Below are 21,786 nucleotides of genomic sequence, written 5' to 3' on the forward strand. Positions count from 1 at the left end.
GCTTTTCTCAAGGAATATTAGCAAGTATAAATATGAATTAAAATACCTTTAGTGCCTAGATCTAAAATACTTTAAACTGGGTATATCTGCAGCACAAGTAGCTAGTGAATACTGAGAGAGGTTATACCAGAATTAGCTGGAAACCTGAAGGGATTTGGGACACAGACCTGAGTAATGGTAATGGGAATTTGTAGATTTTTCCCTGCCCCTTAATAGGCTGAATGTAATCACATGGAGCCTGTGGTGGGAGGAGCTTGCTGACCTGGTGGAGCAGAGCCCAGAGGAAGGTAGGAGTCAAAGCAGTTAGAAAGGAGGGAGGAGAGGAGGCAAGGAGACCGCTAGATGTGTTGTTGCTCTCTGCATTATTATTGTGTATAGATTTCTTTGTTGGTGTGATGAGTTTGGTTTTCTGGTGTTGGGATTTGGATTTCTGATATCTAAACAAATGTTTTGATTCTGTTTTGTATTTGGAGTCTGTTATATTTTCTGATTCAGAATTTTGTCAGTGTATTCATAGTTCCAGTTAGTTCTGTGAATATTGCCTTGGTGCTGCATCCTAGAAAGTGTTAACAATGTATAATAAGAACAACTCTGAACTTTTGAGGTAAGCATTTGAAAAACCTAACTCAGAAGCACATAGAAGGATGCCATAGGCAGATAAGCAGGCAAAAATCATCATTGGTAGGCAGTAAAGTCCAAATGAGAGGTTCTGAGAAGACTTTGGTAGGAGTGTGGAACACAGAATAAAGTCAATCAATAAGGATTTCTTAAATATCTACTATTTGCCAGGCAGTATTGTAAGTACTTGGACTACAATAAGAGGCAAAAGACAGTCCCTGCCCTCAAGGAGTTTACAATGAAATGGGGAAAACAAGCAAACAGGTATGTACAAACAAGCTCTAAACAGAATAAATAGTAAATGTTTAAAAGAAGGGAGGGAATAGAATTAAGAGTGGCTGGGAAAGATTTCCAATAGAAGATTAGACTTTAGTTGGGAATTAAAGGAATCCAGAGAAAGCAATAGGTGGAGATAAGGAGGGAGAGCATTCCAGGCATGTAGAATGGTGGAAGAAAATGCCTGGAGATGAGAGCTGAAAGATGTAGTGCTTCTTTGTGGAATAGTAAGGGCAATGGCACTGCATCAAATAGAATGTGGGTAAAATAGGTTTAAGAAGACTGGAAAGGTAGGAAGGTGTTAGGTTATGAAGTGTTCTGTATTCAAACAGAGAATTTTGTATTTTATTCTAATGACAATAGGGAGCCACTGACTTTTATTGAATGTGGTGGTAGTGGTGGTGGTGGTGGGGTAATATGGTGAGACCTTTGCTTTAGGAAAATCACTTTGTTGCATGAAAGGGGGGGGCACACTGGAGTGGGAAGGGCCTTGAAACAGGCAGCCTCAATAACAGGCTATTGCAATAGATGATTAGAGCCTGCACCATAATGATTGTAGTCTTAGATGAGAGAAAGGGGCATATCAGAGAGATGATGCAAATATGAAAAATGCGAGGCCTTGGCAAGAAGATTTTTTTTTCTGGGAGGAGTGGTGAAAGAGAAAGGTATATTTAATGTGTCTGCAGAAGGAGGGTAAGGTCCAGGTCACTATACCAGCTAGATCTGGTAAAAAAAAAATGATACAACCATAGTGTCATTCAGTACTGCTGAAAGTCTGCAAGGTCCAGATCCCACAGAGAATAGAGTAATGTGTAGCACACAGGCAGGGACTTAGATTACAAATGACAGAGTCCCAAATATTAGGACTAGAATACAATATGGGGATCTTGATAACAAGGGAAAAGGCAAAATACTTAATGACTAGAAAGCTCACAAGTTCACATTAGTAAGCAGGAAAGGCACACAAGTTCCATATCCATAAGTCCTTATTTTATTTTTCACTGTCTTGATTCCTGAGCTTCAGAATTAAACTCATAGTGAATTTAAGTAGTATTAACTCTATGGGCAAGGGACTTGCTGAGGCAGAATTCCTGGCTGATTATTCCAGTCTTTTCTCATGGACAATGAAGGGAAAATGAGACAATTATTAAGCAAACACTTATTATATGATTATTGTATTTAGAGAATTGTGGTAGGACTAAGTTTAGATAGAACAAAGTCATTCTCTTGATGGAATTGGATAGCCTACTGAAGAAATTCACACACATCTGCACAGGTACAGAAAAATTTCCAACAAAGGTTACAAATTCAAGGGAGAACAAGAAAATAAATAATAGTCCCCTACCCCAAAACAAAACCCTCAAACACATAATAAGTCAATCTCTCTAGGTGTGGCTACTTGAAGATACAGTAAATTCTAAATAATCTGGGCAAATTAAAATTTTCTCTTTCACTTTGCATATATAATGACAAATAACACGTTGAAATACTTCTTGTCTGACATTTATTCCCCACATCGACATTCCTCTTATTATTCAACTCAAATTAATTCAACAAAAATTTCTCAACTGCCTATGTTCCAAACATTGGGCCAGATATGAGGGATACAGAAATAAAAGGAAAATAGCCCCTTCCTACAAAGAGCTTGAATTCTTCTCTGCATTTGTCATACAACTTTGTGCTGTTGCCTTCTACTGGCTGAGAAGACAATCAAGTCTTGGCATATCCAAGAGCCTTAGGAGTACCAAACAAACATAGAGTTTTAGAGGCTATATGTATGGTATGAAGTGTTTCTAAGTGAATGAATAAATACATTGCAATTTTTCTAAAAGTTGGGTTTTGGTTTGATTATAATAGAATCCAGGGAGACTATAAATGATTGATATTAACTCTGGGCCTTAGGAAACATAATTGGTTTAATCTGGATCTATATTCATGAGAGAAATGTGCCCTGTTTAAAGAAAGGAAGGACACAAAATCACAATCTTTGGGTTTAGAGTGACATTCCTCCTCAAGCTCCTGGCTTTAGCTTCAAATCTTTGTAACACAGTCTTTTTCCTTGAAGTCAAGCACTTTATGGCTAAACAAGGAAGAGAACATTTTTTAAAGGAAAATGGAGAGTACTTGTAGTGACTAACTCTTTATGCTTCTATAATCCAGGATATTCCTGATATTTCTCTTTTCTATATCAATTCATAGAACCATAGAATCATAGATCAAAAGATGTAAGTGATTTACAAGGTCAACTAGTCCAACTTCCTTATTTTACATTTAAGGAAAGTGGGGTCTAGGCAATTTAAGTGACTTGCCCAAAGTCATATAGACATCCGAGGTGAAATTCGAATATAGGTTATCTGCTTCCAATACCAGAATTCTTAACCCTGAATAACACTTCTGGAATTAATTCACTGGAAATAAAATCCATTCAATGAATATTTTTGCACTTTTGCCAGTTGACCTGTGAGTTATGACAGATATGGAAGTGTGGTCTCATTGAGTTTAAATACCATTAAGCTGAAAATTTTTTAGACCAAGACTAGGCCTTTTGGTAGGTGATCCCCCTTCTTTTTGCCTTTTCCAAGGAAATTAAGACAATTATTTTAAGGTTCTAAGACACACGCAGTCTTCTATGCTATATTACAATAAACTGTCTATTATTGAATAAGGAAACCAATCCACTATGATGTTATTAACAAACTATGTTACAAACATTTAAAGACAGAAATCTTTAAAAGTTAGAACATGTCAATGCATTTTTAATAGTTATGAAACTGCTGTTAAATTTTGAGAGTGGGAAACATTAAAATATATAAAGCAATGGAAAGATTTTGAGAACCTTGATTAAAACCCTGAATCTATTTCTTGCATCCTATAATAACTTTTTAATTTTTTTAATCTACTGAGCTTTAATTCTTCATCTGTGAAATGAGTCAAGTGCACCTGAATGAATTCCCTTCCAGTTGTAAATTACATGAACACATGACCATGTTTCAATGGCAATCAAATACCAATTTCTAGAATACTATACACAACATGCATGTGTTATAAAACATTTTTCACATTTATTTATTTATTTAATTTCTTAAATTTATTTAATTATTTAAAAAAATATTTCAGTAACTGAGCCACAAATTCTGTATACTTTGTTAGGTGTTTAGGAGTCAACAATTGTCTTACCTTTGATGTTACTCAAGAATGCTATTTATTAGCTTTGTATTACTACTTAGGATTTTTTTTTTGCAAAATCTAATTAATTTTTATCACCAAAGGGAAATGGTGTGGGATGGTTACCATTAGACATAGTGTTGGCCTTGTTATCATATAATTTGTCTTTAAATTCTACCATTGATGCTTATTATTTTTGTTATTTTAGGTAACCTGTTTATTTATTTAACCTATTGGGCTTCAGTATCCTCCTCTGTGACATGAAGAAGAAAGATTAAATTTCTTATGAGGTGTTTTACAGATACAGATCATATGATGCTTTCTGCTAGGACTTCTATTACAGAAGTGACTCCATGTTTGACCAGTTATTGACCCACCATGTATGTACTGGGAAATTCCTGTGTACTCAAAAACTAATTTATTCAGTTTCATTCAGATAAGGGATGCAAGTTTAGCATAATCAATTTAGCAAACTTCATCTAATCTAGGTATTCAAGGCTAAAAAAAAAAAGAAAATAAACTTTCTTAATCCCAATAACCCTGTGATTGACAAGGTTAGAGACTGAACCACCTTGTGTATTGAGTGCACCTAAAGTTCCCTTCTTCCTTGGTCTATTTCTACCCAATAGAAACCACCGGATATAAGAGTGTTCATATGTGGTTTTATATGGTTTCTCCTTTGTTCTTGAAGAAGACCATGACATCAGAGAGATGATGACATGATTTGCAGCTGACTTTGATTTGAGTAAGGGAAGGCTATGCAAAGTCATCAGCCTTACTTTCTCCTCAAGAGCCATGTCATCTGTGGTACTGAAGGTCTAGGGAAACCAATACTTGCATGACTGGGCAATAAACTGCCTGACTGGTGAATCTTTGAACACTTGTGTTCCTTCTTACCTCATCCTGAATTTCCTCACATTATATACTTATTTATAAACTGTTCGTTGACTTAAAATTACTATAATATTTAAATTTTACATTAAAAGACTCAAATTACTAAGAAATGGAAGGCACCCTATTATATTTTTAAATTAGGTGATCTCTCTTCTCAGCTAATATATTAAGATACATTAGGACACTTTCATCATTTCCCCTCTCATTGGGTTGAAGAAATGATAGAATTGAGAAAGAGGAATGTTGATACTATATTTTCAATAAGACTGATAATGTATAATGGCATTTGAAAATATGCAGTATGAAATCATCATTTCAAATTAGTTGAATTTAGTTTTGAATAAAAACTTTCTACAAATGAATAAAGTAAATTAATTTACCAGCATGTAATTTTTAAAAATTAATGGAATTTTTGGAGCTGGCAAGAACACTATAACCTGTCACAATTCTGAATTACTTAATCTGATTAAGTCTATGATCTTTCAAAATGTAAGGGGAAAGAAGTCATGAAGTGCCCAATTTTTAAAGGCTTCCTTGTGGAATTGAGACCTGTATGGATGCCAACTGGTCAGACTTTTGAAGAAAATTGAATTCTTGGGAATCAATGACATACACTAGAAATTCAGGCCTATTGAAAATATCTGAAGTGAGCAAATGCTTATTGTGCAGTGATTAATATACTTTTTAGGTCTGTGTTTGTTTTAGAAATGGCCGACCATGAAATTAATGCTGCATGCCAAGCATAGCACACAGACACATTTTCTCTCCTTTATGGCAAGTCTTATATCATCCTGAGTGCCATTTCCTGATAAGCATTGGTCAGTGGTTATGAAATAAAATTTCTCTCATTTCCTTTTATTAAGTTAATAGATATATGAGGAATCCACATAACTTCTCCATTTAGCAGATATCTAGACCACAGATACAGTAGTCCATAGGAACTCCTCATAATAAAAGCTTATAGGTATATAAGTATATACTAAAGCATATAAGCATATAATATAGGTATATATTATAGGTATAAAAGCTTATCTCCTAATACTTAAATATTTTTTCAATGTAGAGAATACAATCACAGTTTTTTTTTTTCCTTTTCATGTAGATGTAGTGAGAAGGTGACCATTTTCTCTTCTAGAGTTAATTCTCAGTTACTCAGAAGCTCCTCATATTATTTGGGAAATACTTAATGCTCTTTTACTTGAAGTGTCTATGTTTAAGGCTTATAACTTTTTATCTGTTTTTCTTTCATATTTCATCTTTCTTAAAAGGTATAAAAGAAAAAGGAGAAGGTGGAAAATAGTCAAAGTAATCAACTTCATCATGTTTGGAGTTTTAGGGAAGAAGGATGAAACTGTGAATTCAAATGCAATGTTTGGCTAACTCTGTATTATGTTTATCTAGTTACTATGCTTTTTCCCATTAACAAAGGTAAGGAATGTACACCAAGTTAAATTCACAAATACATCACTGAAATCTTCTCACTTTGTAGTGAACCAGTATATTTAGCCTGGGTAAAGACCTTTCCCTGAAGTGAAGCCCTGTGAAAATTCCAAAGCAAAAAAAGAATAAAGGATTATAGCATTTGTGATGAGGCCATTCTTATAACCCTTTTAGAAAGAATGAACCATGCCATTTGATATTAACTTTTACCAAGATAGTTATTGAGCTACCTGTTTTAAATATAAAATTGATATATTTTTTTGACAACAAAGTATAAGGTAACTGAAGGGTTTTCCTCTCTTTGTGTGAAAAAGTTTTTGTAAAATAACAGAGGGTTCTTAATCACCAAATATTAAAATTACATGTATTGTTAGATAACATTATTCTTTCCTATTCATAGAATTTATATTCTTCCTTTAGGAAATTTCATGGATGCTTAGGTAGCATACAGTGTTCTCATAAACATTCCTACATTTTGTCACTTTCTGTGAATGGCTTATAACTTGGACTTTTTGGATTATTTTAGATTTCATATAGTTCTCTCAATATAATAGATATGTTTAAGACCTATAAAAGTATTCAAGGTTCTTCCACGAAAGGAAAAATAACTCATTGGTATTTAATTTCTCTCTGCTGGGTCACCACATGACTTAAAAAGAGATAGGGAATGGACCTGTGATTTCATTGGCAACATGAAGTTGTGGGTGAGAAATTTCTTCGATGAAAGTAGATTAGCACCTGATCTACAATTTATAGTATTAGAGAGTTGTCTAGATACAAATGCTGAGAGGTAAGGTGTTTTTTTTTTCCTAAAATGTGTAGCCAATATGTGTTAGAAGAAGATTACCAGCTATTACTAGTTTTGAGACTAGATTTCATCCACTAAGCCATGATGGCTTTCCAAAAGGCATATACAAATTAAAAATTGGAGGTCCATTTACTACAAAGAATTTTTTCCTTCACTAGAGATAAGAAGGGAAAATGCCCTTGGGGCCAATGGAAAGGAAGATCTGCTGATTTCTTTAAACCCACCGGTATATCTTTCAATCTGTTGCAAAACTACTTCCTGTCACTATATTTATTTGAGCTATGGTTCTTCCCTTCATCTTACTTTCCCTGAAGTCATACGGAGAATTTTTTAATTGCAACTAACCAATATCATTGTATACCAAGTAGTATCTTTGTATACGATGTTCCCTTGTTATAGAAGTAGAATAATTTCTTTTTTGTTTATAGACTTCATGCTCATCAAAGACATGGACTATCCTTGATCCCTTCACAAATAACATATGAATAGAGTATCTATTGTGTGTGCCATACTTTGTGATATTTTGAAGATGGGGGGGCACATAAAATATAAGACATCCTTCCAGTCATCCAGGACAAAAAAACCATTGGAATATCAAAATATACACATGTACACATGTATGCTAAATAAGCAGGAATGTGTGAACTGATTGTTAAAATTTTAGTGTGAACATTTAAACCTCAGAAATCAGCAAATGCTTGCAATGATGGCTTGATTTATTGCTTTTGTGGTTATCAAGACTGAGGAAATTATTAATAATGCAGATTAAACTTAAATGCATATACTTCACATTTTTTTTTATAAAGAGCTGATTGTTAGACAGTTATCAGAACACCTTTGAGTAAAGATGAAGTTAAGGTGCATTGCAATAATAGGCATCCCAAAGTATGGAGCAGATACATAGCAGAATACATAGAGAGAAGAGAAAGCCCAACAAGTGATGGAGTAATTAGGAAAAATCACATTGAAAAATTTGGATTTGAATTTGATCTTTACAGTTAAGCAGAATTTGGATTAGAGATCTGAAGGAAAATAATTTAGACAGAAAGAACAACACTGTCAAGATTTGGAGACAGTAATGATTATGTTTTGTTCAGAGCATAATAAGGAGGCTAGTGCAGATGGAATGGAGAATTTGTTTTGGGGAACATACAGTGAATGGTAAAGGGAGGGTAAATGTAATGGCAATGAAATTTAAAGATCCCCTTGTATTGGAAAGCTAAGATTTACTCACCACTTAGTTCAAATTAAGCCTCTGTTAGAGGAAGAGAAGTTATGAACTCCTGTTGCTGACATAACAGGAAGGGACTGAAAAGGGAGGAACAATACTGTTTATAAGGAAAAGCCCTGGAGAGGGAGAGTTAGAATTCCTTGGGATAAGCTTTGTGGAAGTAGAAGCAGCTATTGCCAAAGAGGCTGAAGAGGAAAGGCCCAAGTTGGAGAGAATGATTTGGATTTTGGGAACCTGGGTGAAGTGATTTTGATTCTTGGAACCATCTGGAGTTTCTGCTGGGGAGCTACCAGCTTCTCCTGGGAGCTGCTGAAGACTGAGGAAACATAACTGTGATACTGGTACTTTATGAACCTGTTTGTGGCTTTGTTAATCCTTGACTTCCAGGGAACTGAGACTGTGAAAGATTTAAGATGGATTGGACATTGTGAGCTTCAGTGTGGAACAGGAACAGCATGGAGAGCTGGACAAGGACCTGGGAGCTGTCTGCCTTTGAACCCAGGTGACAGTTTGGTGAATCCAGGTAAGAGCTGGGACCATGGAACAGGATCCAGGGAATCTGAGAGACTATCCTGAGTCAAGCTAAAAGAAGATTTTGCTTGGACACTGTGCTGACTGAGAAAATTATAACTTATATTTGACTGAGGGGTGGGTGGCCTGTGTATTTTACATTACCCCTTAAGAGAGTGCTGAGTAGTGACTGACATTATAATTTAGTGTGCCCCACGAGTGGAGAACTTTGACTATTGTATTTTGTGACCCTTAAGGAGACAAGCCTCCTTAAGGATGATTGAATGATTGAGCTGATTGAATGATTGAGTTACTAAGTGATTGATTGACTAAATCTTTATACTTTGTTCAAAACTGTGTGACCACTGTGGTGAAAACTATGTGGCCACTTTCTGTGATAAGTCACTGTGAATGCTGTATTTTGATTATCTGTGATAAGCTGTAACATAGTGAATGCTGTACCTTGATTTACTGTGAGTGTTTTGGTATGATTTGTTATTGAATGGAGTGTTCACTATACTATGTAATCAGAATTTAAAAGCTATTCACAGTAGCATTCTTCTGGAAAGCTGCTCATGCTTGGATTTTGAAGTAATTTTTAAGAAAATTTTCATTTCCAAACTGATAAGTATGAGTTTATTTCTTTATAATTTTAGTAAAAGGGGGCATATAATAAATTTTTGTTCTATTGAACAAATTACCAACTCCTAGATCATCTGGATGGTCATTCAACAAATAACTATTCAAGAGATTGATGAGAATATTGCCAAATACACGAGAAATTTATGTCTTACCTGAACAATGAACATGGCAATGTGATGAAATTCTCCTCGACCTCCCTGCTTAACAGGGACTGTCATAAAGAACTTGCTGCCATCTTTGGTAAACACAGGCTCCTCATTCTACAAATATAAAATTATATTCTGTCATCTAAGATTGATATTAGAAATAAGCATATCCGGGGCGGCCAGGTGGTTCAGAGAGTATGAGCACCGGCTCCAGTGTTGGGATGACCTAGAGATCAAATCCCGGGCTCAGACACTCAGCACCACACCAAGAAATAACTGGCCATGTAACCTTGAGCAAGTTACTTAACCCCTATTGCTTAAAAAAAAGTATATCCACTTATATTTTTTAAATTTATTGCCTTTTGGAGGGCAATTGGGGTTAAATAACTTCCCCAAGATTACACGGCTAGTTTTTTTTGTGTGGGTGTTGTGTCTGAGGCTGGAACCGAACTCAGGTCCTCCTGACTCCAGGCTGGTGCTTTACTCATTGTGCCACCTAGCCGCCCCAACATATCCACTTACATTGCTGCAATACAATAATTATATTGAAACTCCACTTCTTGAAAATAACTGAAAAAATCCAGTAAGAAGTAGTAAAATGTTCAAATTCTGGGATATTAAAAAAAATAAAAAAGGTATCATTAGTTTTATATATATATACATATATATATATATACAGAGAGAGAGAGAGAGAGAGAGAGAGAGAGAGAGAGAGAGAGAGAGAGAGAGAGAGAGAGAGAGAGAGATCTGTGCATAGCAAGTGCTATATGGTAGAAGACATTTGTGGGGACAGGGGCACAGTAAATACAAATTAGAATTTATTTTAAAAATGAATTTGTAGATATGTATATATGTATAAATATCATGAATGGATTTATAGAAAATCATAATTTTGAGAACTGCAAAGATTCTCAAAAACAATTAGTCCAACCTATATATCTTGCTACGATAATACCTGTTAAGCATTTTGCAAGCTCAAAGCACCACATGAATGCTGATGATTATGATAAAGATATGATAATTATATCAATAGCTAACATTTACATGGTTCTGCTAATATTATCTCATCTTACTCTTACAACAAGGCTACAAGGACAATGTAATTACTTCCATTTTACATATGAAGAAATGGGCAGAGTTGTGACCTCTCCAGGTTCACACTAGTATATGTCTGCAAAAGGATTTGATCACAGATTTTTCTAAACCCAGGCCCAGTTCTCTATCCACTGTACCAAATATCTGCTGGAGGAGGACTAAGAGTATGAAACTGAAGAGGAGAAGGAGGAGGAGGAGACATATATGAAACACCCATACTTTCTTGTCAATATCCAACCTGGGAGAACCTACCACATCTGGAGACAGTGTGTTCCATATTTTAGCATCTCTAATTCTCAGGAAGGTTTTTGTTTGTTTATATGCTATCAAGCCCAAATTATCTTTTTTGTGACTTTCATTCATTGCTCTTGAATATGGAGCCAAACAGCACGACTCTAATCCTTTTCTCCCATGACAATCATTTAAAAATTTAAAGATATTGTCCCATAGTTTTGAACCCCATAATTCTTCTTCTGGTTAAAGACCCCTAAATCTTTCAACCAACATTAAAATGGCATGTGCTCTAGTCCCTTCAAATGTCTCACTTGCACTTCTCTGGGCACTTTCCTGTCACCTTTTATCTGGAAATTATATCTCTCTGAAAACAGCCTAAACTCACATTAGATTTTTTCAAATGCTATGTTATGCCACTAACTCACACTGGGATTGTTTTCTGCTAAAATCCCTTAGATGTTTCCCAGATCTTTTCTTGTCTTGTACTTGAGAAGCTGTTTTTTAATCCACCTGTGTGACTTTACATTCATTCCTATTGAAGTACATTCTAGTAATTCAGCACAATATTTTAGCCTGTCCAGTTCTTCTTTTTTTTTTTTTTTGGGGGGGGGGTATTCTGTCAACTTTGCTAGCTAAAGTACACAGGTTAGTGTCTTGCAAATTTGATTGCATATATACAATCTAGATAGCATACTTATACACAAATGTAGAGACATGTATATGTGTATATATGCATATATGTGTATGTATTATATGTGTAAGTATATCTATCCACATGTAAATGCACACAAAACCTTCTAAATTTATTGACAACAATAGAGAAATTTTTCCTCCTAATTTTTTTTCACACATCTCCCTTGGAATTTTGTTTTTACTTTTATTTAAAATGTTAGTTTATATATGTATTTTCATAAAACACCCTTAATTTATAGCTACTAGAAAGGCTAAATTTGACTTCTTTTATTAAAAATAATTCCACAAAGAGTTCAACTTAGTACAGCTGCAATGCATTATTTTAAAATGTATATAATTTTAATAATTATCTTGAGAAATATGATAATCATTGCAATGAAATGTTATTTTAAGAGTTATACACACACACACACATATATATGTATATAAGATTTTAATTAGATTTACTTTTTAATTTCATTTTAGTTCCAAATTCTATTTTAAACATTCAAAGGATTTAAAGGTAACTTAGAGATTTTATTGTCTGACCAATCTAGACAGGCAGCTACTTGCTCAAGGTCATACAGTAAGCCTTGATGATCACTACAACCCTATTCTTTATGATCCCAATCCAATCATTTTTCTTTTAAATCATTATGATCCTTCTGATGAATAGAAATATGTTTAAAATAATTAATAATATCCATCAGTTTTTGAGGATTGCTTTATGTGACACATTTCTAGTTAAGAAGTTCTTAATTAAATCCTTGATGGAATTTGAGATATTTATAATTCTGAATGCATTTAAATCATGCTTTCTAAAAAGAAACAAAAAAAATTCAATTCAGGATTTCTGTTTATTAATTTATTTCAACAAACACTTACACACCAAGTCACAGAAACAGCAAGAAAGTTCTGAGCTTGACTAGCAAAACACTCTTGCTACATTTGGAGTCCTGGATTTTCTTTAAAGTAATGGGTAGAAAGATGAAAATTCAATCCATAACTTTTCCCCATCAATTTTAAATTATCAGAGAAAAGTATAAGAATGGATCTCACCAGAGGACCAATAAGACAATAACTATTTCTCTGTCTTCCCAAAGAACTGAGCTAGACAAAGGCATAGGAAGACAGAAACAAAACAGTCGCTCCTGTTAAGAAGTTTAATTCAGTTGGAGAGAGGGCTAGAGAACATGCACATAAAAATGAAAGAGAAAATGTGTGCTTAATAATTTCTAGTGGGGAGATACTAGCAAACGAGGAGAAAAATATGATTATGACAGATACTTGGGGAATCCTTCCTTTCTATTTATCTGAAGGAAGATAGGAATAATACTATTCCTATTATTAGTCTAAATAGATTAATTGATGAATTTTTATTGATTGAATGAAAATGTTGGGGAGAAAAGTTAATTTCAATTGAAAGCATTTTCAGGATAACTCCACTGGATTTCAGGATGATTTGTATGCTCTATACTTCATTTTTCCACAAGTTTCTCTGAAAAGTATAATTCTAGTTTGGTAAATAGGAATATTTTAATAATGATAAGAATTAAGTAAATAGCTAATAACTATATGTTTGGATAAGTATAAAGTCTATTTAAAATTACCTACAATAATAGTGAGGACCATGCTTCTGATCTATGCCTTTCCACTGGACCCAGAAGGCTCTGCAGGATAAAGTAAGGCTGGTGACTTTGCATAGCCTTCCTTCACTTAAATCCAATTCACTTGCATGCCATAGCATCACTTCCCTGTTGTCTTCGTCCTCTTTGAGAACAAAGGACAAAAAACAACCTCTTTGAGTATCAGTAGGAGCTGTTTCACAGGGGATGCAACTGGAACTGGTCAGTTGGGCAACACAGCTCCTTCCTTCCTTCCTTCTTTCTTTCATTCTTTCTGTCCTTCCCTCCTCCCTTCTTTCCTTTCCTCCTCCCTCCCTTCCTTCCTTCTTTCCTTCCTTTCTTCCTTCCTTCCTTCCTTCCTTTCTTCCTTCCTTCCTTTCTTCCTTCCTTCCTTCCTTTCTTCCTTCCTTCCTTCCTTCCTTCCTTCCTTCCTTCCTTCCTTCCTTCCTTCCTTCCTTCTTTCTTTCATTCTTTCTTTCCTTCCCTCCTCCCATCCCTCATTCCCTTCCTTCTTCCCTCCTTTCTTCCCCCACTCCTCCCTCCCTCCCTTCCTTCCCTGCCTCCTTCCTTCCCTCTTTCTTTCTATCCTTCAGGACTATGCTTTTAACCCAATTCACTCTGGCTCTCATTTGATTGGCTAATAATAGGTCTTAGCCCAAGCCCATTTGGTCATTGTCTTGGCCCTGATTGTTCAGAGTAAATGTAAATAGCAATTGTTTTTCTTTTGCCCAGAAACCCTGAAGGTTTTCCTCTCCCAGATTGATTTTTTAAACTAGGTAATAGAGGCCATTATTTGAGTGTGTGTTGCCTCAGTCAAACTGAGACCTGGGAAAGATCTTAGTTTTAAAAGGCCATCATCTACCACTACATCCTTTGACCATCTCTAATCCTCCCTATCTGTATCTCACCACTGGACCTAGATGTCTCAGGAGGAGAAAGTGAGGCTAGTGACTTTGCACTGCCCTCTCTCACTTAAATCTAATTCACTTACATGTCTTGGCATCACCTTCCTTATCTTATAGTCTTCCTTGAGAACAAAGGTCAAACAACAATAATGGTGGATGAATAGTACAAGATTAACCAAGATCACCAAACATGAGCTTGCTCTCCATAGTACAAAATGACTACAAAGCTGAGAGGGATCTGTTTAACAACACTTCAATTGTCCTTTTTACATCATGATGAGGTGAGACAGAAATACAGTCACTGTTTTAAAGATACTTTCAGTGGGGTCAATTCTTATATATTTCTGTGTTAATTTAAACGTGGTATGGAAAAGTTACGGAATGAATTGAATTTTCATGTTTCCACCCTTTCCTTTAAGGAAAGGCCAGGATCTAAGGGTGGCAACATATACAGTTTTGCTACCGAAACCAATAACTTTGCTACTATCTGTTTCTACAGATTACTGTATAGCTTTCCACCTATTAGGACTCAATGAAATTGACCCTTATGCAAAATGTTGGCTTGAGTGGTTGAATATTCCTTCAAGGCAACATTTTAAAAGTCTTCCCTTTTTTTTGAATTATTTCCACAGTAGCTAATGAAGATCTAATGCAATAATTAGAAGTTTTCTAATTTTCCTAAAGGCCAGGAGCAAGGTCATAATCTTTTTAGTATAAAATTTTAGCAACACAAAATATCTTTTACAACAGACTGGGGCTTGGGAGTCAGAAGAACCTATGTTGGAATCCTACTGATGACACTTACTAGATTTGTTAACCTAAAAAAGTTGTAGGACTGCTTCAAGACAATTTGTAAAATCAGGATAATATGTAAAATCTTCATAAGTAAAATGAGTATAATAGCAGAGCCTACTGTAATGCAAAAGGTTGTTTTGAGAATCAAATGAGATTGTGTACAGAAAAAGCTTTTAAAACAAAGCAAAATACACATGAGATGAAACCTAAAATTAAAATAATAATTAGCAATAGCAATAATGCATACTCTTTTATGTCTTATAGAATTCAGATAGCAATACTACTGTTGCATAAATTGATAAACTGATATATTTCTTTTTAAAAATTCAATAATTATGTTGGTAAGAAAGTTGGGCTACTTCATTAAAAAAAAAACACATTCAAGACAACCCCACTGGCAAACGAAATTCTAGCAACAACTTTTTCAGTGCATTTCACCACATATTGCTGACTGAGTTCTTAATGTCTTGGCAGTGAGATGTCTTCTGGTAGCGTTATAGAATTTAACCTATTTAAGAGATTCCATCAATTGACAAACATGCTATAACTTCATTTGAGTATATTGGTTATCACTGTTTACTACTCTTCAGTAAATTAGTATCTGCTCAGGAAATATTTCTGTATCATTTTGAGTTATCACAGGATTTGATATCATTTTAATAATTTTCTCCTTTTTTGACAAAAGTGTAAACTTAATGAATGAACCTTTGGATTTACTTTCATGCTTTTCTTGTTATTATATTTGGCTTCAATGTCAGTCTTTATTTTCCTTTTTTGTATTAAATTAGTTATTTTCTCCGCCAAGAAGTCCCCCCTCAAGCAATGAAATAGCAAATAAAGTCCATATAATATATGTAACTCATGTGTAAATATGGTCATGCATACAACATATACATACACATGTATATACCAAGGTTGACATATCTAGATAGATATATAACTATATATTTGTGTGTATAAATGTATATATACATACAGATAAACACATTGAGAATAACATACAAAGAAAAATAAAGCAAAAATAAAATCTCTCCAAGATCAAGTTTTAAAAGAGACTATTTCCTTTTTTATGGTTTTTATTTTTTTGATGGGGGAAGGCAAGGTAATTGCGGTTAAGTGACTTGCCCAAAGTCACACAGCTAGTAAGTGTGTCAAGTATCTGATGCCACATTTGAACTTAGGTCCTCCTGACTCCAGGTCTGGTGCTCTATTCACTGAGGCTTTATTTCTATTCAACTTTGATTAGATTAGGGAATTTTTAGTTTTGTCTAATTGATGTAGATTTTAAAATCAGACTAAATGGAAATCATCAGAAAGAGATGGATTAATAAGACAGCTCAAATATATACTAATTAAGAAGTTAAGATATCACAATACTGTACCTGTTTAGAAAGCCACACATCTGATGTCATCTCATATTTCTGAAAAGAAACAATTTATTCCATGAGATATCAATGAGCTTATACTTGCATTCATCAGTGTGATTTTTTGTTGCTGTTAGGTTTATTTTTTCCTTTTCAATTACTAGAGTGCTAGAAGTCTTTTGTCCACAGTGTCATTAAAAACAAATAACAAGAGCAACCAAATGCTTAAATAGGAAAAAGTAATTACAAAATCATTTTGAACAGAGTCCTTTACTTAATTCTTTCAGAATTTTCAGCAAGATATCGCCAGGTAGAAGGTCTTTAAAAAAAATATTCCTTTGATTACTTAAGACAAAGTGCCTTTAAACCCCTACCAGTTTTGTATTTTGTATTTTCACCTCTAGGTTTCACCTGGTACATTAAAATTGTTAGGTTCCTAAAAGGAAGTTGGCACTCAACTAGGATTAAAATGCAGACATGGACATTCTCTACACAGTTTCACTCTCAGTGTAAACCATTCACTTTTGTGAGTTATGCTTCAGTTTAAAAAAATTTTAAATACCATACATACATTTAAAAGTCTATTTTGTGAGAGATTTATATTTTTTTCTGATAAGAGAGAGGATAAAAACATTTATTCAAACAAGATAACAATGTGGCAACTTGTCAATAACTCAGGACAATGTTTACATGAATTCTGCTCATATTTAGTGCTTCATGGACAAAAGTTTTGTCCCAACATGCTGAAATTTGGCAACTGAATCCTCAGAAATGGTTATTTTACAAGAATATTCTACCAATATTTAAAAATCCTTATTATTAGTAATGATTTTGGTAATCTGTTTTCTCATTCCACAATGCTATCTTTTCACCTGTTACTGCTATTATACTGAACTCTGCATAACTAGCATATTATTTACCTATATCGCATTATATTGTTCAAATATCTATTAACCTTCATTATAAATATAGTTTTATCACTGGGAAAATAATGGCTTATAAAAACTGGACAACTATAATGCAGCATTACAAAGAATATGGTTGAGTCACAACAGTGGTTCTTCAGATCATTCAGATCAGAATAATTCCAGGATATTGCCAAACTAAGGCTATGAGCTTTTATCTCAAAAATCCCTTCTAATAGAACTGGTTAGTTTGAGGTATATATAGGAAAGACACCACACATATATTTCAATGCTCAGAATATAGCCCATTGTAGCCATACATCTGTTGGTGATATCTAGTTAATAAAGGTGGAGTAGGGTACTTGAAATCCTAACTGTTCCAGGGATGGGGAACCTGAGGCCTTGAGGCCACATGTGACCATCGAGGTCCTCAAGTGCAACCCTTTGACTGAGACCATACTTCACAGAACAGATTTGTTCTGTAAAATATTGTGCTTGAGGACCCAGAGGACCATATATGGTCTCAAGGCTGCAGGTTTCCCACCCCTGTTCTAACACTTGAAAATGTTCATTGCTCATTAGATGTATTGCTATTCTCTAGCAAATAGGATTGTAATTGAATATGCATCTGTGCATTCTAATCCAAATAAGAAGATTCATCTCTAGCCATTTTCCTCTGGCAATTTTCTTCAACCTGCACATTAATCAACAATACATGCAAAACATCATAAAAAGTTGAGTAGTTTGGAATCCTTAATTAAGATAATGTGGGCACTTTCAGATGAATAACTCATTTGGGATTGAATATGAGAATCTGTATGACACATTAACAATAGCAACAATTAAACCTGAGATGTGAGATTCCTGCTCTATTCAGACAAAGTATAAGGGAGAGTTGCAGTTGTCCTATTAAAGAAGGCTAAATTTGGTACTGTCTACATGTATGAATCCACTTTATTTACCCTTTCATTCTTTGTCAAAGCACATAATTGGAATAGGAAAAAAATATTTTTCTCTCAATGCTAGAATAATGAAAGTTTAAGGTTTATTTTGTTTTAATTTTGGTTTGCTTTTGTTCATCTAGTAACTATATATCTAGTTAATAAGTTAATTAATAAAGAAAATCATGATTAGATAGAAATAAAATTTGACATTCACATACATGTATATATGTGAGTATATGTGAGTACACATGTATATATTTCACACTTGTTTAATTATATATTTCATATATACATACTTATATGTATATATCTCTCCATCTTTTAAAAGTTCATATAAGTGACATATATTTATATATCTGAACATATATATTTAATTGTCATACATGTATATAGTTGACATTTTAAGTATATGTCACATATAGAGGGGAATTATATGTATTTCTTGATGTATCAGAGTATCTGTGTATATTATAAGTGAGTGTATATATGCATATAGAGTATACATACCTACACATATGTTATATTGCCAACTTTTGTAAATATATATCTGTGCATGTCATCTGCATATAAATATGTATATGAGTACATACCTGCCCATGTACTGCAAAAAATGTTTGATTAATTGGACATTGGAAGGATATTTTTTAGTAGCAACAAAAGGTGAATTTATTCAATTAATTGTGATCTCCTCATCTTATCTTCCACTAATAGCCATGGGCAAAAGAGATGTAGACTTTTCCTAATGTAAATTTTTTTTTTCCTATGTGCACACTTTTATTCTGGTGTGGGCAAGAAGAGGTGAGAATGAATTAAAATGTGATAAGACCAATTTTTAAAATTAAATTCACCTTTTTAATTCCTTTTTTAGGCCCATTTGAATAAAAAAGTAATTTTTTTCCCCTTTTAAATATAATATGCTTCCTCACCTCCTTTGCCCAACATGGCAGACTATACAGACAGCATTTGTTCAAAGAAGAAAGAAAAATTTGAAAAAAAAAACATATATTCTCTGGTTAATTAACTTTCAAATAATTATTTAATATCATTGCTCCATTTTTATGAAAAGATTATGGCATCAGAAATCTAGTCCAAGATATTAACAAATGTGACCTTGGTGCCTATCATCTTTTTATATTTAAAAAGGGGGGTGGGAGCATATTCTTCTTGACCCTAAATGACTATTGTTCTCTATTGTTTCTAGGAAGCTGTGAAGATCAAAGGACTCTCAATAGTATTGCTTGAAATGGTTTCATTTTGGAGTCCACATTTATTTCCTTTGTGTTTCTATTTAAAATATTAATGATTTTATAGAAAGAAAGGTTCCAGATGTCCCTTCTGAATGGCACAGCAAACAGCCTTAATTCAATGAAACAAGGAAGAGAACATACTCACTTTGCTACAAGCTCCTGTGGTTGTTTCACAAACAGTCAGAATGGAGATGTTCTGAGGTCTGTTTAACCATCTCACTACAGTCTTGGTATTGCTCACCCACTTTACCATGGTGATATAATATTCTCTAGTTTGGACACAAATTTTGAGATAAAACATTCAGCACTGTATAGCAATAGTTATAATACATGTCTTTCTTTATTGTCCATTATATCAGAACCTTAAACACAGCATAATAAAATGTAGCCTATGCAAATTTCCAGCAAAGAAAAAAAAAACATTATGTAGTTTTGAGGAAAAATACTAATAAACACTTAAGTTGATAAAGTAAGAAGAGTCAGTTTAAAGTAAGAAAATCCACTGGCTAACATGAACATTTTCTATATATTATTTCTCTAGTATTAATTAATGCATTAATCAACTAAGGTAAGAACTTGTATCAGAATCAACATAGATACACACATATACAAATTGTTCTCATTTTCTCTACCCAACACAAATTACTAAACTATTTTTAAAAGAAAGACAAATTCTTTGTCAATAACTAATGTTTCAAACTGAGAAAGGAGGTTCTTTAGAAAGCCTAAATAGTTTACAGGGCTTCGGGTTTATGAAGAGTTGTTTGGTGATGCCAATTGCAAATTAGTATAAGTCAAATGAATGGAATGAGTCTGTCTTGTCCACCTGCTAGCTTTCACCATTATCTATATCTTTGCTATTCTTTAAAAGTCTAATATAACATTGAGGGACATAAACTGAATTTGGTCTCTGTTTATTTGTTGTTGTTGTTGTTTTCTGTTTTGTCAGAGTAAGAAAAAAGGTAACATGATACAGAGTTATCCTCTACATCATTATGGTAATGGAAAAATTTGACAAATTCTGCCATAACCTTCATTGACTATAGTACCATTCTAGGAAAACTTCATGTTATATCTATACTAGGCAAATCAAATACAGACATGAGAAATCTCCAATGCATATGATGCTAAGTTAAAACTTTACTTTCCCAATGGAGGACTCCACTTAGCACAGTGATTGCTGTGGAATCATGCCAGAGATGACCTAGAAATATCTCCAAGACATTGCGGTCCAAGAGTCTAATTCCTGAGCACTGCCTTAGAATCAATCACTAATCAGGTGTCATGGAACTGTTAGAAGTCATCACTTGTAGTAGAAATTTCCTTAAATATGAAATCAATCACAGATCTAACTGTTATATCTAAGTAATCCCAATCTTTACTTTTCTAATGCTTCTACCTATCTTCCACAGAAGCCCATTAGCTAGTCAAAGCATAGAATGTCATTAGTAAGAAAAGATAATAGACTAACTCTTATATAGCTTTTTTTTGTTTTTATTGTCAGAACATTTGTTTCTATATATGCATTTTTTATCAAACAGATATTCTTTAGAATACTCCATTTTTGAGAGCAAAGATATTGGCAAAAACAAAATAGGACTTATTGTCAGTTAGAGAATGCATTTGTACTTACTAAGACATCTTTTATGTGAGTTCAAAAATGATGGTGATTGGGATACAATTTTTCCTAAGTGATATTACATAATTATTTGTGAGGGGTATTACTCAAGTATCAAATTAAGCTGTGGAATCATTCTGATATAATAAAGTGCAGTACTAATCTTCCTTATCCATAAAATTGATAGGGTGACTTCTAAGCTAAAAAAAAAACACAGTAACTCCAAATGCTTTTCAATTCAAGTATTCTACTGCCAACTTATATTGCCTGCTTTTCTTCATACTATGCCCATTAATTCATTTTATATTCCAGTTGCTTTTAACCTATGTACCTTTCCTTACCTATACTAAATTATCTTTTCTCCTTCTTTCCTTATGAAATTCAAAAATGTCCTTTAAAGCCTACCTCTTTCATGAAGCCTTCCTGATTACTCTGTAAAGACCTTTCCCTACTCAGTCATAAAATAGCATTTTGTTTTTTACCTTTCTGCATATGACTGTTAATTACCTTTTTATTATATATCCCTATAAGTTCCATTAGAGCAGGGTATCTGTCTTATCTAAATATTGTGTCTGCCCCAGCACTTATCTCTCTTCTCTGTAAATATTAATGTTATTAATAAAATTAAATTAAAAATAAAGTAAGTCAGTGA

At 33.8% G+C, this 21,786-nt stretch overlaps 1 protein-coding gene across 1 annotated transcript in view; it reads right to left on the reverse strand.

Annotated features, from left to right (window-relative positions):
* DPP10 (dipeptidyl peptidase like 10) overlaps positions 1–21,786 on the reverse strand; it is a 1,061,638-nt gene that overhangs the window by 60,295 nt on the left and 979,557 nt on the right. The window contains exons 11-13 of the mRNA XM_069067778.1: positions 19,662–19,785; positions 16,439–16,477; positions 9,737–9,844 (exon numbers count right to left, since the gene is read on the reverse strand). Coding sequence (XP_068923879.1) covers positions 9,737–9,844; positions 16,439–16,477; positions 19,662–19,785 — 271 coding nt within the window. The remainder of the gene's footprint in view (positions 1–9,736; positions 9,845–16,438; positions 16,478–19,661; positions 19,786–21,786) is intronic.

Source organism: Petaurus breviceps, unplaced genomic scaffold (genome assembly GCF_028583685.1).
Source record: "Petaurus breviceps papuanus isolate PSGF00001 unplaced genomic scaffold, PetGlider_PUasm1.0 90752, whole genome shotgun sequence".
In the NCBI taxonomy this organism is placed as follows: Eukaryota; Metazoa; Chordata; class Mammalia; order Diprotodontia; family Petauridae; genus Petaurus; species Petaurus breviceps.